Raw genomic sequence first — 15,064 nt, 5'->3', positions numbered from 1 at the left:
AGAAATATTTTTTCTCCACATGCACATTTGGCAGCAGAGGCACGATACAGATGAAAGAGCCCCTACAGAAGGATACTCCCTTTCTTTGGAAAGGGTTGTACCTCTGGAGGGAAATTCGACAACCTATGAAAGCTGTGTCCTGCCACAAATCCATCCAAAAGTCAGAGAAAGGGACAGCTTGTAAGGGGTGAACAGAGCCAATGTAAAATGTAACTCTCCAGGACAGCATGTTTCTCTGGTGGTAAGAGGGAAGGACAACACATCATCAACCCCGAAACCACAGTCTACAGCCTTCCTAGGCAAAGATAAAAGACTTAATAAGCCTGTAAAAAAAATCACATAGTGAATTTTATTTCTGTCAAGAAATAAAACAAAATAATTACAGTGTTCATGAAATCTTCTCACCTTTGAAACACTTTAGAAATTTAACTAATCAAAGCGCACAACAATCCCTGACGAAAGCCTACTGACAGCTCAGGAAGCTACAGAAGAAAGGTCACAAGATTTACTCAGTCACAAAGGCTATACTGGACATGCATTATTTGAGGGATCTGGCCTAAGGCATTAAAGCCCAATTTGTTCTATGTCTCAGGTCTGCAAATCCACATCTTCCTTTCCCTAAGTCAAAGGCGGTGTTCTCCAAATACACACACTTGACCTATTTGACTCCCCGACTCACTCACTAACAGCCATGATGCTAGAGCAGATAAAACACGTGGTGGCAGTTGGTCACATACAGTGACTCCAGCTCACACACGCTATTGCTCAGTGTTCCTGTGGCAAAGAGCAACACTTTTTCAAATACCCCACTTCTTTCTCCAGTATATCACAAAACTCACCACAAATTCGCGCCAGGGAAAGTACAGTATGGCAAGGTAGCAAGAACAGATGTGAGTGCAGACCCAGACAGCATTTTCACAGTACAAGACAGAAGTACTAGAAGCCTATGTGAACTATTCTGTTTCTTCCTCAGCTTTTACTTGACAGAAATCAACAAAAAAACTCCCACTAATTTTGATGGGAACGAACATCAAATCACTTCACTACGCATTGCACTAATTATTTCAGCAATCCTGAAATAAAGCAGTATATAATAATTACTATCCTAAACCAATACATGGTGCAGCAGCAATGGACACACATTCCCTGAAGATCAAAATAACTTGATTTTATCAATGGTGAAGTTCTCAAAATTATAATGGCAAGTACTACTGTGACACCAAAACCAAGAAGCATCATTCTTCTATGAATAAGCTGCTCAGGTTCCAAAATACCAACCAAAAATGTGTTCTTTGTTAAGTATTTCAGAACACAGAGTAAGATATGCTTTTAAGAAAGGCAAGAGCTGTTTGAGTTAGCTGTGACTCAGAAAGTCACAGAAGTCTTATAAGCCTACAACGAAAGTTGCTGATTGGGCTTTATCGGTCATGTCTCTGTTTCAGCTTATCTGGGTTGGGTACCAAACCAGGACCATTCCATTTACAGTCTTGCACTTTCAGACAAAAACATGCAGTAACCAGCTTTACCATATTTAATAAAACAATAAACTTTGTGCTGACCTTTGGCAAGCGTTCGGGGTCACCAGGGTGCCGGGGGATAACCTTCTGTAACCTTTGGAAACCATAGTCAATGGTGGGTTCGTTCAGAGCTGAAACAACAACAAACAACATTGTGATGTGACAAACGCATAGCGAGCAGTCTCCGTTGCACTGTAACGATTGGCAATGCATTGCAAGACCAAGGAAGGATCACAGCAAAATTGCCTTTTACTGAAATCAGCACCGACTCTGAAGTCTTGGTTCAAACACTATTTGAGGTTCGTTCTGAGGCTTTGGTTCAAACAGCAATGCAAACCTTCCCACTTGAGTTCCTAAAACAAGGTTGCTGGAAAATTTGGGGATGTTGCATACATCTTCCAAATAGGAAGCGATTATTATCTCCAAAAGCCACGATGAAATTAATTTGATAAATACTTTGCACTCCATGTTTCATGTTAGGTTTTTTCCTGCTTTCATATTACAAGGAAGGTCCTTTGTGATTGAAAGACAAAAGAAGTAACTATTAGGGAGTCTCTCTTCTTCCAGATTCTATTATACATTTAATATGCTCCATGTGCAATGATCACATATAATTTTGTTGTGAACTACAGGCATTTGTCTTGGCAGAGGCTTTAGTTTTTACTCATCACACTGACTTCAGCAGCTCGGCTCAGGCTCCGATCAGCACTAAACTGATCCAAAAGACTTAATGAATTAAAAAAAAAATCATCTATGTTTTTAGTTCATCTTTCCTCAATCCTTGTCCAATAAAATGGAGGAGAGAAATGGTGGAAGTGGAACACTTTAATCTTCATGAAAATGCTGGTCTGCCTGCATTAATCGAAGCTCTGATTGTGCCAAGCCTTTAAGCACATGCTTATCTGTAAGCACATACTTAAACCCATTTGCTTTCAGCAAAGCAAATTTGAGCATATTATGTTTTTTATATGATTGCCTATAATTACAGGGGACTGCACTGAATGACCTTCTAGCTATATTTCCAGTCATATGATCACTTTAATACTCAGATGTTAGTGAGACTTCAACATGTGCTTAAAATTTCCTAAGAGCTTTGGTGAACTAGAACAACAGTCAAGCATTCTCAGGCATCTCTAAACAACAGCGCATCTTGACTCTCCCATGCCAATAGAGATGATGAAACTTTCCACAGCAATTTGTTTGCGATTTTTTTGAGTTAAGTGGAAAAAAAAAATTTCCAATATGGATTTTTACATTTTCAGCCTTTTTTTTGGTGGGAAGGAAATCTAAATTTTTTTTGGGGGGGGGGCACTTTAAAGTTTTTTCTTATTTTGTCTTAGCTTATTAATAGCAAAAAAAATTTGTTTTTTGCACAAGGTCTGCCTATGAAATTATGACTATATCTGGCACCTTTATGATGGTTTTATTATGAACTTTATTATGTGGCTAAAATGATGCCATCTAATTCTTGCAAAGAGCTTTAGCATCAAACTATATCTCCCAGTCTCACTTGTGTAAGCACTCTCATGTGGCTCAATGATGCTTATCCCACAGCAAGGTACACAACTCCATCAGTCTGATCAACATGGCACAATTTGTCCATACTTCCACCTTTTAAGTGAAGAGAACATTTTTTCATACTCCTAACATTAAAGATCTTTAGCCAGACCACATTGTTATTGTGAAAGTAATATCTAATCCCTGGCTTGTTTTTAATTAATTGGTGTTCCATAAGCAATCCCACAAAACAGTCCCGTTTTTAAAGAAACTGTTCCATTTAAGTTATCTTTTTCAAACCACATTTCTACAGCAGATGGTCCTACTGGCAACCAAAGGGTCAGATTTTTATATCCTCCTGGTCCTTCAGTATGTACCAACTCCATAAGCAGGCCCAGCGATGCTACTGCAAATTGAGGCAGAAGGAAGGTGGTGTAGGGGAATCCAGATCTACCCAACAGCAGTGAAAAAGAAGTGTGTGGCTGATGGGGACTGGCTGGAGAGGCACACAGTCCAGCAGAATCTCAACATTTCTCTAGTATCGGAAAGGAATCTTCTGAGCATATCCTGAAATTACTGTTACAGTATTATGGTAACACCAGACTAGAAATCTTTCAGGACTTTACCTTCTGGGCTATTGTCAGAAGTTTTTTATTGCCCCAAAGATCATGGCATCCCTCTAGTCTCCTTATTTTTTTGTGTGCATCTCCCTTTATCAGGAACATCTGAATTTGACCTTTTATTTATATTCAGGTCATTGTATGGAAGGGGTGAGAATAAGGCTTTTCCCCTGCTTGTGCCCTTTTTGGGTTTTGGATCGTTGGGCCTCTTTTCCACTTGTTTCCTTTCACACCCTGGCCACATGCTGTCCACTCTGTTGTGTAGTTTTGCAGAAAATATCACAGTACCTGGGTTTGTAAATCCCCGGTTTCATTATCTTTGAGTTTCCATACATGGCTTCTTATCGTGGAGCGTTTAGTTTACCGGTTTCATTATCTTTGAGTTTCCATACATGGCTTCTTATCGTGGAGCCGTTTAGTTTAGACCTTCTTCAAATTTTACAATAAATTAATTTACTGCTATTTATATTTATTATCAAAAATAGCTGTTCTCTGGGAAGATTAAAAAACCCCCTACAGTTCTAATTTACATTTCTTTTGCAAATATGTTAGAAGATTTTAGCGTGGTTCTGTCAAATGTGTTTCTTCTCTAATTCAGTCTAGTTTATGGCCATTTTCCCTTTACATCCTTTGGGAAAGTAGTTACTAAATTCTGCAATATTATAAATGGAGGCCAGTTCTGAAATCCCCCAAGAGATAGCAGTCATTTTCTCATATCTTCCCACACATTCAACACATTTGAAATCCACAGAGTATTTCCTGTGAGTATTTTCTGAACTAAATGACCAAAAAAAATGTTAATTTTATGGTCCAATCTCACAAGGCATCAAGAATCCTCTGAGAGATACTGAAAACTTTCTGCTTCAAATAGCTTCAGCTTTACTTTAGTGGTGGGGAGAGGCTGCACACAGCAATTTGCAAGACTGGGTCCTAAACTGTAGTTGTCAAATATCGCTCATTAGTCTATAACCATTCAACCCTTTCAATCTTAGATAAAATGAAAAAAAGAAATCTTTAGCTGCCTGAACATGTAACCACAGATTGGACGATATCAGCCCTCGATTCCTCAGTTCATTTATAATCCAAGTCAAATGTAATTAGTCATATCTCAAAGAAAGAGCCCTGTTTAAATATTTAACCCCACCTTCAGCGTTAAGGCCACACCAGTTCCTGCGTCAGTGGCTGGCAAAGCTCCAAAGAAAAGGTGATATTCTGATCTCCAAGCGTTGCAGAAAAGCCAGTGCTCAGGCCACCGTTAGTGGCAGCTAACGTACGAGGTCAGATACCAGCTTCATGCAAGGTTCTGCCTCTGTCCCCACTATGTGCGAGCCTGGTCTCTGCCTTTGAAGACCATTCACCATAACGTATTTCCCAGTGCTCTAATTCAAAGAACGTTTTTTTTTTCCATGATTGGAAAAAAAGAATCAATAAGAAATACAAACTCTCTATTTGTGTTCTTGACATCCATACATTAAAAACAAGCTAACACATACTGTACTTAAAATGCATTCCCATTACCCTAAATTTTAAAAGTACTATTGAAAGTACTACGAACTTTAGAAAACTGTATTAAATTCAAATAGGTCCCAAGGCTAATGGAAGCAATTTGTATACCAACCCAAACTGACTGGCCCACTTTTCAAAATACAGGTATGATAATCTTGCGGTTTTAAAAGGACATTTAAATTGAAAGACTGTGAATTTAGTACATAATTATAGCGATAGAACCCTTTAACTTGTCAACTTGTAAATCTAAAAGGCTATCAATCATTTCTAAAGAGGAAATAAACCTTAAAATTCTTTGATTGACAGTGCTTACTTTTTATGTGAAAAAAAAAGGAGTAAAGTGGCCAGAAATCCATTTACAAAAGTACATTGTTTTACATAGGTGAGTAAAAAGCCAATAATTACACCTCCAAAAGACATATAAATCAAAGTGAGTACTTTTCCCTCACTTACATATTTTAAGTTGCAGTAAACTTCAGGTAACTTTTTAATATAATACTTTGCCAAATGCAAAGCTTATTGAAGCCAATAATAGACTAGCATTTTCATTTAAGCTAATATAATCATTTTTGCAAATACAAGATTTAAGCCATTTTTCTCCTTCCAAACAATAAACTTTCAGCCTGTCTCTTGTGTGAATTAACTAAAATTACACCCAGGTGTACAAAATCTGTCTATCTATCCTAGCGTATGAGTTAAAGCACAATATTTATTATTCTTACCATTTTATGAATTACTTCTTAAACCCTTGAGGAAGAACTTTCTTTCAAATTAGACTCTAACAGAATAAGCCATGAAGCTCTTTATACAGCAAGTCTAAAGTCATAACTCATAAAATCTAAGGCTTTTAATCAAGAAAATGCACAATGTCTATGGAAATAAGGATGCGTACATTATATTCATCTTTTCAAAGTCCAACTTATTTTTCAACAGAAATGCTGCTTGTGCCTCTGAGAAAAATGTTTCCACCATAACTATAATTTCAAATTCTGCACGAATAATTTTAATAACTACATGTAGCTAATCCACCATCTTTAAAAGTCTCTTTCTCTTTTTTTTTAACTAGTCAGTGGAGGGCTTTTTTTAATATTTCACATAATGAATTCCTACTGTGTCAATAAAGCTTTAGTCGTTAATTGAATGACTGTCTGATGTATCTGAGAGAGGAATTTGTTTCTCTGGCCACGCTGCCAACTTACAGCAGAATGATCGACACTTAATATCAGCAATTAAAAGGACCTGTTCAAATATCATATGGAATTCGTAGCTTGGGGTAGCGTAGGAGAACTCTTCACCAAGGAAAACTCATTCAGCGAATGCAGAGAGTAATTGAATTAGACACATTTTAACATTATTATTCAAAGAAAAATAAACACACACTACATAGAAGCATTATGGAAATATTTCAGAACGTAAAACATATCCAGTTAATTTGTTTCCCATGCATTCATGGTTTCATTTATTCCTTTTGTTTTTCAGCCCTTGTTTCTTTTTCATTCTGTTTGACCCAAAACCAATGAGAAAGCAGCACTTAGACCTATGAACCTCCCATATGCTTTTCCAGTGGAAAAGGCTGCAAGGAGAGGGAAGGGACTCTAAGGGCTCAAATGACAAACACAAAAAAAAGGCTGAAGGCTACAAACAAATTGGCCTCAAGTCTACAGGTCTGACCGTCCCTATCCCAGATGAGAAATCTGGTCTTGATTGTTTTAAGTGAAACACCCAGGGAGAGGCTGCACATGGGAATTAAATGTCCCACAGTGCTTGCTCCTGTGGCGCACCAGAGAGTCGCTGGTTTTCTTGGAAGGCAGAGGCATCATGGGGCAAAGTTTGAAGAAGGTAAGAAAGACCTGCAGAAGCGCAGAGCTATAATGGCTTCAGATTATGGCCAGGAGGTTGTGGCTACAACAGTGGAATGGAAGAAGATTCTTTAGACTCTACCTTTGTCTCTTCACAAACCCATTTTTTTTAAATTTGGCTCTACAACAAAATTAGAAACCTAGTGACAAGACCTGAACTATAATGTCAAAGAGATGGGGCTTTGGGGTCTACAACGCAGTTGTTTTGAGTTTTTTCCTGTCTGATGAGAGAAACTTCACCAAAACATAAATAGAAGTTGACTCCGTGGCCAAGACACAAAGTTACCCATCTCAACACCTCATAGCCACAAAAGAGTATGAAGAAATCCATGCAAAAATGCTGCAGCACTGTCACAGCAATGAAGGCCACATCTCTCTGTGACCAGATTAAACCAGGTCAGAACATTTGAAGGCACAGAGAATGAATATTTTAAATAAAATCAAGGACAACTAGGAAGGCAGACTCTTCAATGGGAGCCTTGCAATCTTAGCATCTTCAGAGGCATTTTAGTTAAGGACTTCTTTTCTCCTGGACATTTGGCCTCTTCCTCCACCAACTCAGATGCTTACCTCTATAATCAGCTCTCTTCCTTTTCAGTCGGTACTTCTGTCCCTATTTCCACACTGCTGAGAAATAGCAAGTATGGGGTGCAAGCAGCAACAACTGAGAGTAGTCATGTGAAAGGTTGTGGCTTCCGACTCCCCACTCCTACTGAGCACGGACTCTACGAGGGGATGGAAAGCAGGAGCTCCTGCCTCTCATAGAGGCAAGATGCTGCCACAGAGATGATCCAGGGTATTTGCCTTCGCTAACAGCCTGTGGCTTCTGTCTCCAAGCTCTGGGTGATTTCTGCTAGAAGCCCCTGACTCTAACAAAATAAAACCGTGATTCTGGGAGATAGGAATAGGACAGGACAGACCATATTAATATCAAACCCCAGGTGCCAAAATGCCTTGCTAAGGCCCTGCAGTACAGCAATACTAACAATGGATGCTATTATAAAGCAACATCTTGACATGGCATGCTGTAAGCAAACCCTACCCAACAACTCTTATGCATAGTGGCCTCTTTATGCCTGCTCTACAAAGACAGCAAAAAAACCCCCAACACTTCAAAACCCCATCATCAAATGAAAAAAAGTCTGTTTTGCAAATCTCCCTGCAAAGACTATTCCTTTGCTAATTAAAGACCGCTAAATGAAAACATGCAAGCATTTGAGCTAGTTGTTGTTGTTGTTGTGAATTTGGCTTGCTTTTTATAAAGTTTCCTTTCCACTGACTTTCCCTGGAGTGTTTATTCCCACAAGCAATGGAAAACGGAAGCGGGTGAGACAGCAAGAGCCTGCACAGAAAGGTTTGAGCTAGAAAGGTCCTTCCAGCGCTAACTCAGAATTTCCTTGCTTTTCTGGTCTCAGTACTCCCTCACTTAAACATACTCTTGTGCATTGAATTTCCATTTTAAAAATCAAACTGTGACATGATGTCATTTTTTTAATTAGAAATAGAAATAGATAGAGATATCTGCAATGTAATTCCTATATTTTATTGCCGTGTAATGCCCAAACAGACACCACATGCATGTGCCAAACAATAAAAACGCAGAGCTGAGTCAAATGATAAATCTAGCAGCTAGATCTCTTGAGTTTCCCTAGTGACTGCTCTTTACTTGAACTAAAGATGCAATAGGCCAGCGTTTGAGGCAGCTCCATTGTGTTCATCAGTGTTATTACAAACATGATAGACAGCGTGATATTTTCTTCCTGATAACAATTTTTCTCCAGCAACTAAGAACCAGAGGAGTTATTCCCTTCCCACCTAGCCCAGTCTCTGCAGCCAGTGGGGGTGCTGAAGATGCAAGGAATGCATGTCTTGAGCCCAAATTTTTTTATGAAAGTTAAGGAATGAAATTACTAGATCTGTCTAGCAAGAATCATGTGTTGGTTTCTCGAAGTACATTAACTCTGAATGTTCACTCTTAGCAACCTGCAATCTGGCTTGAAAAAGAAGTCAAACAATTTGTGAGCTTCGCAGTTTCTTCTTCCTCTGACTGCGCTGACCTCTTGTCAGGGGGAAGATTTGGCCTTAAGGGAGTCTGAAACAGAGTCCAGTTTCAGGCACTGGAATTTAAACGTACCAATTTCAGAACAGGCTGGTAGAATTCACTGGGGATATGTATACAGAGGACCAGAAGGAATTTAATGCATGTCGGTTACTTCGTCTAGTCATCTAGGTTAATTGATGCATCTTTGGCAGTCATTATAGAAAGGGAAAGAACAGCATTTACAGGTGAGTATTTTCCTATTTGTCAGACACATTCTGGTAATGCACATGAGCATGCAGCAAAAAATTTAGTGAAAATGGCTAGCTCTCAATGGATTACCCCTCCATTTAAATAAATAAATACATGTGTACATATACACACAAGCACAAAAATGCATATAAGCCAAGATTTAAAATAATGGGTGCCTAAGGTTAGGTATAAGATCTATATTTAGGTCTACTTAAAAACATTTAAAAAATAAAGACGCTGCATTTATTTTTAAAATGTTGGCTCAGAAACAGATGCAGAGATGTACCATACAGAGTGTAGGAAATGCTAAAATGTCACCTCAGGTAACCTTTTCTTTCATTTTTTACTATGCATATTTTCAACATTTTTCCTTTGCATGGACTCCTCAAATTCTACAAAGTAGGTGCAGACACCTTTAAAATTTTCATAGAGATAATTTTGTATAACATACAGGAAGTTGTTTCTTTTTGTCACCCTTCACAAACTCTTTTGGGGTAGACAGCATTGAAAACCAGTATTGTAACATGCTGGTATGCAGAAATATTTTCTTTTGAATAATCCCTCTCTCTCTCGCTTTTAACCCTGCTATTTCTCATCTTCTTTTCAGATTATTAAAAAAAAAAAATATTACCAGGGGATGCATAAAAGAAAAACTCAGTGTCCTGTCTGAATGCCAAAGCCATTCCTATCAGGAAGCATCTTAGCCTAAATTTGGCTGTTTCTCAGAATTGTAGACTTCTAATGTACAAGTGCACTGTGGTCAGAGCAAAAAGAATCTTCAAGAGAGAAAACTGGAAAAACACCAGCTATCACATCCAAAATCTCTGCAAATGAGATTCACGGAGAAATACAAGTAGAGCTGAATCATAAAAATGAGATGAATTGTGCCTAGCTGTAATGAACATTATAGGTGTGATGTTCCTGGAAGGGACTGACCTGAGGTTTAAAATCCCTCTCTCTCTTGCTTTTAACCCTGCTATTTCTCATCTTCTTTTCAGATTATTAAAAAAAAAAAATATTACCAGGGGATGCATAAAAGAAAAACTCAGTGTCCTGTCTGAATGCCAAAGCCATTCCTATCAGGAAGCATCTTAGCCTAAATTTGGCTGTTTCTCAGAATTGTAGACTTCTAATGTACAAGTGCACTGTGGTCAGAGCAAAAAGAATCTTCAAGAGAGAAAACTGGAAAAACACCAGCTATCACATCCAAAATCTCTGCAAATGAGATTCACGGAGAAATACAAGTAGAGCTGAATCATAAAAATGAGATGAATTGTGCCTAGCTGTAATGAACATTATAGGTGTGATGTTCCTGGAAGGGACTGACCTGTGAGGTTTAATTTAGGTCTTTAATCCCTCTCCATAACTAAGCTTAAATCCCTTGAGAAAACAATAGTTTCCAAACATCTTTATTTCTAAACATTAGCTTTGATTTGTCTACATGAAATTGCGGTAAGGCTACTCACTCGAAAGCAAAAGGACCATTTTGGCTATATCCTCGATGATGCAGCAAATTGTTTAAAATTAAAACAGTTGGGTTTGTTGTTTGCTAGTTTGTAACATTTAAATAGAAATTTATAATTTGAGAGCTCTCAGTAGTCTCTGATTTTAGCAGCAGTTGTATCACCTGCTTCTATAATTGTTCAGGGGTTTTTTTGCAAAAATTTTGACAATAACAGTTATCAAGGGTAAAAAAAATAATCATACCAGCCTGTCTGATAAACATGTTTCCCTGCCCTCACACCCCAGTGAGCACTGTGACACTATACTTTTATCATCTAGTGTGTGCTCAGAATGAGCTTAGAACAGCAATTGCCAGGAATAGGCAGGCGATAAACTGCATTGATTTAACACATCTTGTTTTCAATCATGCTCAGATTTTCTGAGCACGCATTTTTCCTGTACTCCAGCTTGTAGCTTTTATCTGACGAGCTGATCCCTTTTCACTGGAAAATGAAAAGGTCGCACAATAAGACACGGTTTACTGGAACTTGAGCACGCACCAGGGAAAGTATTTTAGATAAATACTGTCAGACATAGTGGAGCTGAATTTCAACAACACAATTGCTAAACAACAATACTTATTACTCTCTAGAACAAGCCTACAAGCAACTTATGGCTCACAGCAGGGGAGATCTCAGAGTTAGGCTCAATAGTTAAAGAAACCTTATTCAAGCCTGTTTAAAGATGCAGTATAGCTTTTGCCTTACATGCACCGACCAGCCATACCTCAGGACCAAACTAAATGCCTCCTCAGTTGCAGGTAATTTATAAATGACAGAAAACCATATCAATGACTTTTCTTTTTCTTTTTTCTTTTTTTTGGCAGAAAGGGGATTGACTACGTGCTTGATTTAATTTAATCAAATTGGGTACTGGCTGGTGGTAAGAAGAAAATTTTCCATATGTGAAAGTGATTTAACTGAAACTAATTAATTAACCAAGGTGAGTTGCTGAGGAGGTCAGTAAACAAGCAAGGACTAATATGGCATGACCCATCTACCAATGGCCAAGGTAGAGCAGGCGCGTAACAATAAACCTAATTTATTTTTCCCCTCCCCCTGAAGTGACTGCAATGGTCCTGACCAATACAGTACTTGAAGCAAAATATCTTTACTTATTCCTGCCAGAAGCGGCAAAGAAAACTTCCAAGTTATTCTTTACTGCACTGATAATACCCAAGAAAAGATCTCACCAAGTAAACAGGGAACCTGACTTAATTTTCCTCCTCAGCCTAAGTGGACTAAGACCCATTTCCTCGCAAGGGCTCAGCTGCCAATCTGCAGCCAAGGAGGGGTGATTGGTTCACTCCAGCTGCAGCCCTCTCTCAGCACCTCCTTCCCATGCTTCATGTGTATGCATGCACATAAACAGAGTATGCATGAGGTCCTCACCTGCTCACATATCTTGTACTCAGTGCAGCACCTAAACCTACCAAATCTACCTTGTTTTTTTGCCAGGCAGCAGTCTTTCAAAACCAAACTAAAAAAAGTGGGCTTCCCATCCACCTCACCCCTTCAGACTTCGGAAGAGACTCATCTTTGTCAGTGTTTCCCAGTCTGCTCCCCTCTTCCAGCAGCCTTTCTCAGGAGAGGGACCCTGTTTTTCATGGACCCCAAACAGCCCCCAGACCTCCCCCCTAATTTACAGGTATTTCTGCACCACTGCTGAAAAGCCAGCCCAGCCCCTTCGTGACTAACTTGGACTGCAAGTGAGAATGGCGTGTTTAGTAGAGGGATTCCTTCAACACTGGCTATTTGCTCTGGCAGCAGCGGGTTCAGCCCCACGGTGTTATTCTGAATGTGTCATGCCCTGCTAGCTCATTTGTGTAAGCACTTTTACGTGGCAAAAATATCACAAATGGGTGATGTCCGCAGGTAAAAGCAATCCTTCCTGCCTTTTCTCTTCTCCCTGATATATCATCATTCATCATTTTTGCTTACAGTTATATATAGTCTCTCAATCTCTACAAACATAAGACGGGGGTAAGAAACTCCAGCCCCTGATCCAATCTGCACTTCTGGAGAAAGCGGCCGTGCTTCTCCGGGCAGCTGGTCACTAAGACACAGTCAGCTGCTGGCTCAGCTTAGCTAGAACAGGTAATGAGACACGGTGATACCACCTATTCCTTATGGAAGTTGCAATACAAAGCGAAGTCCCAAAAACAAAGTATCATCTACACAAACATACTTCCCATTTGGCAGCAATGTCAGCACAAAACTGGTGCAAAATATTTATGTTTTCCTTGCTTCTCCTGAATGTGCTTATTAGTCATTTAGGCCCAGCATAAACTCAAGTTCACGTTGTCCAAGATCTTTAACCAATATAAAGCAAAACCGTTCTGTCAATTTTTCTGAAACTATATTGATACTGGTTGGAAACTTTACTGGCTGGAGCTTAGTTTATATTTTGTATATATACAGCAGATAGCCAAGCTTCCACCTCTAGTCAGATACATCCATCTTTCTCGGATGTTCTGCTCACATTGTAAGTCTTACAGAAAGAATATAGTAAATATTATTTAAATTACACTTTGAATTATAATTTTAAATAGGCAAGTCACAAGCAAAGTGATAGGCCTCAAGAAAAGTATAAAGTAAAATCCAACTTTGCATGGAATGCCACTTTACATTCAGCCCCGTGAGCCTGTCTGCAAGAGAACTCATAGAAGCATTGATTTCTCCCTCTCACCTGGCAAGTTTTTTTGCTAGATGAGTAAGTTGAAAATCCATGCTGCATTTTAGGGTTATCTCATGCAACACAGGCAGAATTCTGATATGTCTTCTTCATTAAGTGCTCATAATCCCAGAAATGAAAGTAACTCATTTCTTCCCAGGGTGCCTGTTAACTGAGAAACTCATCTTAATTGAATGCACAGATCAGTTAACCATCTTCAGATTCACAAACCATTAGTGCCCCATTTGCACAGCAGCTCTGCTGGCAGGTCTTCTCCCACCACTGCGTTTAGGGGGGATCTGAGGTTCAGCAAAGGAGGGGAAGTGCTGGAGGCGATGAGCAAGCACCGTCAAGGGCTTACGCTCATGACAAAATGAGTGCTCTGGGGCCGAACGGGCCTTTGCTAAATTGTCAGCGCTAGATCAGCTTGCAAGTCAATTACAGAGAAATCAACAAATACTGCAGCTCTGCCCCCAAATACAAGTTAAGTAGCCTCCAAACATGCCTACAGAGAGATTGCTAATCTGGAATCTGGAGCCTCACAGGCATAAGAGAAGAGGAAGTAAAAATAATTGCCTATATCACTCCCTCTGCATCTCGCCCCTCTCCCACCATCACAATTTACCATCTAGAATATACTTGGTAAACCAGTGAAGATGAGTATGGAAATTAAAATATCCCAGGTGCAACCGTTCGCCTGTAAAGCTGATGCTTCAAAATGAAACTGTAAAAGGCGAGGAAGTGAGGAACCAGACTGAAACTCACTGTCCTGTTACAAAACACTTCCAATGTTTCATTTACAGCGGGAATGAACCGACCTTTGGTTCTTCGGTGGTCACTGCTGAGTTTGGGATACGCAGCAAAACATCTCTGCTGGTTGGTGGCACCCCGAGGCAGTAACCACATCCCTGCACTCATCCACACTCATTCGCCAGCTGAATAATGCTGTTCTGAGGTAGCTGAAACTTTTCTGCACTCAAATAGGGCTCACCAAAATTAGCCATTTTCCTTTTAATAGGCTTTTTAAAAATATTTTAAGTGTTATTGGATTAATTTTTCCTAAACCAGAAATATTATACTTGCCCTAATTCAAGGCAGAGGTAGAATAAGCAGATTAAAGACTGAAAGATGATGAGAAAATAGAGTAGAAGATATAAAGTTACCATGGATAACCAGAAACAATCACACAGGTTTATAATAATTCGTTTGTGCTTGTTTATTTCTTAATTTTCTAGGTATCATTGGCAGCCTATAGGAAAATTCAGATCTCAGCTCTGAAGTTATCAATAAACTACCTTCAGAGTAGCATGGTATTGTGCATTTTCTCTTGTATAAAACAAATACCTTCCTTCCATCCAATTCAAAACAAAAACCAAACCCCACTGTAATGGATTACATTATTCTGTACAAATTTGTTTCTAGTAGATTTCGTGAGAACTGTTGTCATTATAAAAAATTGCCACCAAAATATGTGTATCGTATTAATATGCCTCAAAGTTCAATACCGACACAAACAGTATCATCAGGTGATAAAAACAAAGATGCTGCAAGTGTGACATGAAAAAAGAGTATTCGAATGTTAAAATCTAATTTAGCAAT

General features: G+C 39.0%; 1 protein-coding gene across 1 annotated transcript in view; it reads right to left on the bottom strand.

Annotated features, from left to right (window-relative positions):
* EBF1 (early B-cell factor 1) overlaps positions 1–15,064 on the bottom strand; it is a 275,941-nt gene that overhangs the window by 32,257 nt on the left and 228,620 nt on the right. Inside the window, exon 7 of the mRNA XM_019473872.1 lies at positions 1,560–1,648. Coding sequence (XP_019329417.1) covers positions 1,560–1,648 — 89 coding nt within the window. The remainder of the gene's footprint in view (positions 1–1,559; positions 1,649–15,064) is intronic.

The sequence above is a fragment of the Aptenodytes forsteri genome, unplaced genomic scaffold, assembly GCF_000699145.1.
Source record: "Aptenodytes forsteri isolate BGI_AS27 unplaced genomic scaffold, ASM69914v1 Scaffold54, whole genome shotgun sequence".
Classification (NCBI taxonomy): Eukaryota; Metazoa; Chordata; class Aves; order Sphenisciformes; family Spheniscidae; genus Aptenodytes; species Aptenodytes forsteri.
Note: the sequence above shows the minus strand (reverse complement) of the source record. Positions and strands in the feature narration are given on the sequence as shown.